Raw genomic sequence first — 8,954 nt, 5'->3', positions numbered from 1 at the left:
CCGAGGAAGGAACTGGCGGGTAGCAGGTTGTGTAGACAAGGGAGCCTGGGAGTGAAAGCGGACGGGAGGAGAGAAAAAGAAAAGGAAGGGGAAAACAGGATCCTCGTTCTGGAATGATCTGTGAAGATCATTATATTGCTGGGGAGTCTGCATGCAAAATGGCCAGCCTTCAAAGTCCAGCACTTGGTGGGCTGTTACCAGACAGTGTCAGACAGCCCTGCGGGCTAGGGGCTGGGATAAGGCGGAGACGTGGCCCCGCACTCGCCAAGCTGAAGGGAGGAAAAACTGAAAAAGCAAAGCGAAAGTCTGCACAGAGTGCACAAGTCGGGGAGAGATACAGGAACGCAGATGTGCCCTCCTCCGCCCCCCGCTGCCAAAGTAAGTGCACGTGGATGTCGTGAGAACATCCTTTCTTTGGGGCTTCAGTGCTCACTGTCGCAGTTCATAGAATGCTTACTTAGGTGTCTACACCAATTCATGTCTGCTGATAGGTGACCTCTCCAGAGACTTCTGACCTTTCCAAGGTGGTGATCAGTCCCCGTATCATGGATTTTGGTTGGCTGGGGTTTATGTGTTCGTTTGGTTTTGAATTTCGTTTATAGACGCGCACAGATCACTACCTGTCCTGTGAATCTGAAAGATCTCTTTTGGAATTTTCGGACAGGGTTTCCTTATGAAGCTCTAGTTGGCTTCGAACTTGTGATATTCACGGCACTACTTCAGGCATGAGTCGCCATCTCGGGCTGATCTAGGGATACATAAATGGATTTGAAATGTGAACCTCCTGAAATGCGATATAAAATTGCAAGTCATTCAGCACTTTTTTTTTAATGGAAAAAAAAAAAACTGATGGTGGCGGTTGTAGCAAGAATCTTAACAGTTCTTATTAATAAAATAAAACCCGAGGCCAGGTATTGGGGTGAACACTGGAAGGTCAGAGAGACAGAACAAGCCACAGCTATCTCACCTTGCCAATTCCTCAGCTGGTCCTGTCTCCTCAGACTGGAAGCCTCTGTGTCCTCATCCAGAATGAATCCCAGCTGAACTGTGCTGCTTCAAAGCCTGAAAGCTTAACCAGCCACATGCTTAACCAGCCACATGCTTAACCAGCCAAATGCTTTTAGTTTCTGGTCCTCATACCTTATATACCTTTCTGCTTTCTACCATCACTCCCTAGGATTAAAGGCTTGCTTCCTGGGATTAAAGGCGTGAGTCACCACGCCTGGCTGTTTCCAATGTGGCCTTGAACTCACAGAGATCCCAGATGCATTTCTGCCTCTGGAATGCTAGGATTAAAGTCGTGTGCTATCACTGCCTAACTAGTGGCTTTTCTGTTCTCTGACCCCAGATAAGTTTATTAAGGTACACAATATTTTGGGGAACACAATACCACCACAGGCGGTTGTTTGTTTTTTAAACTGGGTCCCTTTGAAAATCTGTATAGCTCTAGAAAGAGATACCTGGAGCCTGAGGATATTCTGAAAAAGTTAAAGCACTTGCATTTTAAAATCTTTTTCAGGATGTGGTGGCGCATGCCTGTAATCCCAGCTCTTGGGAGGCAGAGTCAGGAGGACAGGGAGTTCCAGGCCAACCTAGGTGACTTTGTCTCAAATTTTAAAAAATTTAAAACTTCATCCCAGTCAACCTTGATATACCTGAGTAGACAGCCAGTTGTGAACTAAAGTTCCCAGAAAGAAGCTGCAAGTACACTGAGCATCCTAGAAAAGCCAACTAATTGATTAGAACTTTAATGATAGTGGAGAGGTTGGAATATTGCAGACCCAAAGCCAGATTATCATGGCCCATCCTTAACCTTCTAAATAGCCATTTATTGTCCACCTTTGTGTGCTCTAACATCTTTGTGACCATTGCCTGAAGCCTTTGAGGTTGTATCAGGTGACCACTAGATTTCACTAACCCCGAGCAAGACTGTCATCAGAGAGCATCTGAGGTCTATCCGTATCCAGGGTGTCCTGATTTACTATAACCTGCCCACCTGATGCTTCTACACATGTATCTAAAAGGTGTTTATTTGTAACTCTCTTTGTTCTGTTACTACAAGAACTTGCATTGTTGGACCATGGTATTTAGGGTAACCTGGATTTGGTCATTCATATTTGGCTCCATAATAAACTACCTCTTGTCCCCCTTTGAGGTGAGCTGGTTTTTATATGGTCACAGTAACCCTGTGAAACATACCTCGGACTTATCAATAAACTGCCTAGTTTGGGGGAATCATTCTAGACTTCGTCATTCTTTCAGTGTTCAACAGTAATAATGTCCATCATTCGTTTCCAGGAAGAAAGTGTGTGTTGCTGGGATAGGCAGCTGACTAGCAGTGAGCAGGGAGTGCTTGTGAGTAGGGTTGGAAGATCTGTATGCTCCCTACTGTTGTTTACTTTTTACTTAAGGTACCAAGGGCTGAAATCAGGGCACCAGACATGCAAAGCAAGTGTTTTAGTCCTCTTTGTACTTTGTTTTGAGACAGTGTCTCACTGAGTTGCCTTGACCTTAACCTCTTTGTAGCCGAGGTTAACCTTGAACTTCAGTTCTCCGGAATAACTGAGGCACTGTGATTACAGGTCTACACCACCAGATCCAGCTTACCCTACTGTTTATAAGAAGTGTCATTTCCCAGATTGAATCTAAAAGAAACCCTTTAACTGCAAAGCTCAGTAATGCCAAATTGCCTTGCATTTCTTGGCCTTATCCTTTCTTGACTCAGAACTCACAATTTGCTAATGCTTGATTTCAGATTGATAAGAATATTAACATACTTTCCAAATTCTGGTAAGTTGACAGATCTCACCCCCTTTTGCAGCTGCCCTATCTCCCTGTGTGGTAATTGTGTCACTTGATATCTTGGCATCAAGCGCTGCCTCCTGCTCATACTTTGGGTATCAAGGTGATATCAGATAGTGAAACCACTAACTAATTTTATACCCAGATATTAGATCCATTTTTCAGTTCAATACCTAACTGGGAAAGGAACACTTGCTACTTGCCTCAAAAGCTTAGAGGCTCACATGACTTAATAATAAAAAGGACCTTTGTCAGCTGCAAAGTGCTGTTGGCAGGTGTGCCTATTCAAACACCAGGGAAGTACCCAATGCAGAGAGAGTGCCTGAGCTGGAAAGGCTCTGCAGAAGCCAACTCGCCTTTCTTTTTTTTTTTAAAAAAAAAAAAAAAAAAAAAAAAAAAAAAGATGAAAAAGATCAATAAAAAAAATGATAGTTGACAAATAGCTTTATTGAAGGATGCCGATAACCAACCGGCTACTTTTGAATCTTGAATCTTGAATCTGTTAAGGTTTTTTGGTTTGGAGTTTTTATTTGGTTTGGAGTTTTGTTGTTTGGTGTGTGTGTGTGTGTGTGTGTTGTTTTAGGTCATCTTCATTGGAACTTTTTTCCTTGGTGGCTCATGCCTGTGATATAATCAGCATATAGTCATCTGTGATATTATAGAGACACAGTCCCACAATTAGGCCATGCCACCAGCTTTCACACACACACACACACACACACACACACACACACACACACACACACACAAAGAATTTCAGGCTGAGCCAGTGTGAAACAGGATCCTCTCTGCTGCCATCTGAATTTGTTGGTAATACTCTGCTGTTTGTTTTAAATGGAATCCATTGGCATGATTTCCCCCCTGTACTCCCCTAGCTCAGACACTCAAAGAAGTGAATTAATAGGAAAAAGCAAGCCCAGTCCTTTTAACTAAATGTCAGAGCCATTAAGTGTATTTCCAGTCCTCCTCTTATCCTTTTGAGCACTCAATCTTAGGCAGCCTCCCATTGTTGCTATAGGAACAGTGATGTCACCAGTTGCAATTCTGATGTCACTCCCTAGTCCCAACAAGGAGGAGGTGCATGGAAGGCTGGGGGAGGAAACAAGATCTTCAGCTGAGCAAGAACATCCCAGCATCTTCATTGACTTTAAAAGTATATTCTGGAATCTTCTGTGGTTCACTATTCCAGAGCTACAGAGGTAGGAAAGCCCACTGGGTTGGTAGAACAGCCCCTTTTCTGATCCCCTGTGGTTAGAAAGGAGAAGTGATGGACAGCTTTTTTATTTCCAACTTAGCTTCATGATTCAGCCCTGCCAATTTTAATTTCATCTTTGAATACTGTGGAAATAAGTGGACTCCCTCAGCAGCATCCCACACACTATTCCTCCTCCTCAAGTTCTGAGTTATGTAGGGGTTTGGCCTGATATCCCAGGCCATCCTTTTGGAGGTCCGAGGGACTGACTCCTTCTCTCCCCCCAGTGTGGTGTTGAGTGTTGCTTGCCTGCTGGCTTCTCCAGCTCTGTTGTCTGGCTAATTTCCCTGCTCTTTTCTCTCCTGTGCTCTGAGTAAAATCATGCTGGTATAGCTGAGTCTGACTCTTACCCACTTGAAGCCTCCCATTTTTTAAAAAATTGAAGCTTTAGTTAGGCAGCAGAGCCCTGGGAATGGGCAAGCTATTTGTAGTTCATGGAAAAGCGTCTATATGAGGCAAGAAGGTACTATTAAGGGACAGTAAAGCTACAGGCACACCACACGAAGGCTCAATGAATACTGAAAGGCACACTCCTAATGTCCTTGGTGAGAAAATCAGTTGAAACTCCAGTGTCAGTGTCAACAAGATTTGTTGGGTTTCTACAGTGTTCCAGACAGAAAGAGCAGACAGAGGAGGAAGATGGGATGGAGACTGAGACATTCATCCATATTAAAATGAACACTAAAAAGCTTTGGTTGAAAGAGCTTCAAGATGTGACCAGATATGAAGCAACCCCATAAGGGCCTCATTTATATAGCCTACAATTTAGCTTTTTCATGAGTTTAGAAATCTTGAGAAATTAGGAAATGGGTGTTGGGGGGGTGGTGTTTTCGGGTAGAGTTGTGGCCTGGTGTAGAGCAGGCCTAACAGTACCTGCCTCACTCAGCTCTCTGCTGGCATTCATGGTTTGCACTCCTCTTCAGTTTGAGGTAACAATCACTTTGACACCACCCCATCTTTTGGTCTTGTTTTTGATATTTTTTTCCTCATAGCTGTAGCCCAGGCTTTAGAGCTCACTGTATAGTCCAAGCTGGTCTCAAACCTGCAGTCACCATTCTGCCACAGCCTCTAAGTGCTGAGATCCAGCTGTCTCTTTGGCATTTGTGTGATGTACATATGTGTGTGAGAGAAAGAACATGCGTGGAGAGGTCAGAGGTTGACATCAAGTATTTTCATCAGTTGCTCTCCACTTATTTTGAGACAGTCTCTCACTGACCCTGGAGCTTACCAGTTTGGTTAGATACCCCCAGTGCTGGAGTTACAGATGTGAACCACCACACCCAACTTGTTAGGTGAATGCTGGAGATGAAATTCAGATCATTATGGTTGTATGATTATATAGCAAGCATTTTAGTAACTGAGCCATCTTCCCAGCCCCCTCACTGTGTGTGTGTGTGTGTGTGTATACCTATACCTACATGCCCAGAGGCCAGAAGAATAGTAGTGTGCTGCTAATCTCTCTCTACCTCATTCCCCACTGAACCTGCAGCTAGGCTGGTAGCCAGCAAACTAGCAAGCCCCGGGTTTCTGTCTCCGCCTCCCCTCACCCCCAACACTGGGTTGGAGTCACAGGCACAAATGAGCTTTTTTGACTTGTAGCTTTTGAGTTTCTAGCTAGAGAGTCAAACTCAGGTCTCCTTGCTGCTTAGCAAGTACTCCTGCTCCCTGAGCCATCTCTCCAGCCTCACTTTGGAATTTTTGAGGAACATTTTAAGTCAGTCCTTTGTGACCACAGAAAATGCCAAATCTCCCAGGCTGTTAACATAAAGAGCTAGAATAGCTAAAGAAAGAAGTCCATGGGTTCTAATCTTCTTCTTCTGGGCTTCAGTTTCCCAATCTGTAAGATGACAGTATGAATTAATTGAAAAGTAAATGACATTTACATTTTATATATTGACTTGTTTTCCTCTGTTGATTTAGTAGATAACATAGAGCTGTGACTCCAGTATGTTTTACTTTTTGATTTTGTTTGTTTGTGACAAGGGTCTCACTCTGTCACTCAGGATGGTCTAGAACTAGAACAACAACAAAAGGCAAAGTTTTTTACAAGCCTGTGTATATATGCCTCTTCCAGACGACTTAGGGAGTTTTAGCTGACTAAAACAAACTTTATGTTTGCAGAAAGACATACAGAAGATAGACTAAAAACACTGGAATATATGTAAGCTAAGAGTTTGCAAGATATACTAAACTAGTAAAACATTTTCTGTGAAAAGAGTAATGAACATTTGGGATGTTCATTTCTTTGCTTTACTGGAATAGGAAGATCTGACCATAAAGTAACTTAATGTGGTAAACTTATTGCTAAAGCATTGGATTTTAAAAAATCAGAATAGATGGCTTGTCATCATAACTCATTTGAGCAAGCCATTTCTTTTTTGTTCCCAGGTTCTCCAATTTTAAGAAAGAGAAAATGAGCTGCCTGGAATTACAAATGGGCAGGACTTGTATAGTCACTCTTTCAACAGAAAATTACTAAGCACCAACTTTAAAGGTACTAGCTATTATGAAGGATACCAAGATGAGTAAGAAAATTACTTTGTCTTCATGAAGCCATTTAATAAAGCAGACAGGATACATGTGAACACTTGACATATTAGGTAGGATGGGAATCTGAAATGAATTATGTTAGAGACTTTGATGGAGAAGCAGTACTTCAACTAGGAACTTAAGAAATTTGTTATGGATAGGATAACTGTGGCTTGGGCTCAAGTAGGGATGAGATTTAGAGGGACATCTTGAAGGCATGTGTACAGTTAATGCTGGGTAGATATTCCAAGAAGAAAATGCATTAATGTCTTCTATTAATGTCTCAGAAAAGATAGACTAAGGAAGTTAGTTGAACTGGAGACATGGTTTATGAACTCTCTTTATGAGAACATATATTTTTCTCGTCTGAAAAAAATGCTTACAAAACGTTTTGAAATCCAAAAATTCTCCCATCCCACTTGCTTATCTTCAAGCTTCCAAGTGAAGTGTGTGAGATTAACCAATTGTTTTCATCATTCAGTAAGCCATTCATTTAAGAGCAGATAGTAACAGTAGTCACTTAAGAAATCACTGGCCAAAAGTTGAATGATTTGTTATCTAAGAACTCTTCAGAACACACCAAGAGTAATATGTGGATCCCTCCCAGAAGTCTCCATGTTACTTTGTGCCCCTCACTTTTATGTATACATGAAAATAAGTTAGAGTCATCATTCGGTAATAAGAACAGTGGGGTCCATGTGTAAGCTTAGTCATTTTTCTCTGTGTCTTTCTTTACAGAGTCCTTATATATTACATGGCAGGAGGGGCGGGTAGACTTAGGGATAGTGAAGACACCAACAAAGCTCATCTGGAGTCTTCCTTGTATCTCAGAAGCCATCCTCAGTAAGAGTAAGTGACTTACTTTTTTGCCCTTAATTCATATCTGTCTTAATTGTAGTATGTAGGTAGCCTGAATAAGGCAAACATTCTGTTGATGTAGTTGTTCTCTACCAGACATAACCCGCTTAGATGATTAAAACTAGAGATGAAAAGACCATTGTTTGTGGATCTTATACTATCAACATTCTAGGTCAAGCTGCTACTAAATCTTGCCTTTCTTGGCCAAATAGCAGTACTGTTCATCATTTTTCTTCATGCCCACGACACAAAGCATAAGAATATGTATATAGAGGTGTGACTCATGAATACAGCACTTGCCTAGCATGTAAGAGGCCCTGGACTCCATCTCTGGCATCACTACCACAAAAAAAGGGGGGGGGGGGGCGGGGGGAATGTATATATAATCATGAGCTACTGAGAACAATACATGGTTTAACTTCATTGGTATAAACTTCTTTGCAAAGGGAACAAATTATTAAAATACAAAATTTCAAAGATTAGGAAACCTTCTAAATTATCTGTCCTACTTTGCTTTCTGTTGCTGTGGTAAAACACTGACCAAAACCAACTTGGGGAGGAGAGGGTTTATTTCTTCTTACAGGTTGGAAGGAGTCTCTCCTCGAGGGAAGCCAAGGCGGGAGCTTGAAGCAGACACCCAGAGGAGTGCTGCTTACAGGCTTGCTCAGCTACATGTCTTAGATAATCCAGGCCAATCTATCCAGGCATGGTACATCCCCCCAGTGAGCTGGGCCATCCTATAGTAATTACTGATCTAGAAAGTGCCACATAGATTTGCCCCACAGGTCATTCTTGTTGTCCATCAGAATCACCCAGAAAGCGTGTGAGGACATTTTATATACCATTTCTTTATTACATGTATTTGGGGGAAGGGGTACCACGTGCCATAATGTGCATGTGGAACTCAGAAGATAACTTGTAGGAGTCAGGTATCTCTTTTCACCACATGGGTCCTGGAAATTAAATTCATTGTCAGGCTTAGTGACAGATGCCCTTTACCTGCTGAGACACCTCGCTGGCCCCTTTTAAGAAATCTAATGCCTAGGGGCTGGGCGGTGGTGGCGCACGCCTTTAATCCCAGCACTTGGGAGGCAGAGGCAGACGGCTCTCTGTGAGTTCGAGGCCAGCCTGGGCTACCAAGTGAGTTCCAGGAAAGGTGCAAAGCTACATAGAGAAACCCTGTCTCGGAAAAACAAAAACAAAACAAAACAAAAAAAGAAATCTAATGCCTAAATTCTCTCAATGCAAAAACCATAAGAAAGGAGATTTTTATTTAGAATTTTTATTTTTCTTTCTCTTTCTCTCTCTCTCTCTCTCTCTCTCTCTCTCTCTCTCTTGATAGACTTATTTTATTTTATTTTATTTTATTTTATTATTTTATTTTATTTTACTAAGAGTCATATCCAGGGCCTTCCACAGGCTGGGCAAGCACTCTACTGCTTAGCTACACCCTCAGCCCCAGATTCAGTTTCTTTCCACTCTTGAGTAATTGCGTGAGTTCTTCATTTTGGAA

General features: G+C 42.2%; 1 protein-coding gene across 4 annotated transcripts in view; it reads left to right on the top strand.

The window, feature by feature from the left end:
* The window catches only part of Akap3 (A-kinase anchoring protein 3), a 30,917-nt gene continuing 21,963 nt past the window's right edge, over positions 1-8,954 (top strand). Inside the window, exons 1-3 of one of the 4 annotated variants that reach the window (XM_028881553.2) lie at positions 3,394-4,001; positions 6,443-6,548; positions 7,322-7,432. Coding sequence is in view for 1 of the 4 variants with exons in the window: in XM_028881550.2 (XP_028737383.1) it covers positions 349-378 (30 nt within the window). In the remaining 3 variants the exon portion in view is untranslated. Of the gene's footprint in view, positions 379-3,393; positions 4,002-6,442; positions 6,549-7,321; positions 7,433-8,954 lie in introns of those variants that run through there. The other 3 variants (XM_028881552.2, XM_037204129.1, XM_028881550.2) reach the window with 3 other exon arrangements.

This window comes from Peromyscus leucopus, chromosome 3 (assembly GCF_004664715.2).
Source record: "Peromyscus leucopus breed LL Stock chromosome 3, UCI_PerLeu_2.1, whole genome shotgun sequence".
Taxonomy (NCBI): Eukaryota; Metazoa; Chordata; class Mammalia; order Rodentia; family Cricetidae; genus Peromyscus; species Peromyscus leucopus.
The sequence above is the reverse complement of the archived record's forward strand: the minus strand, read 5'-3'. Positions and strand labels throughout refer to the sequence as shown.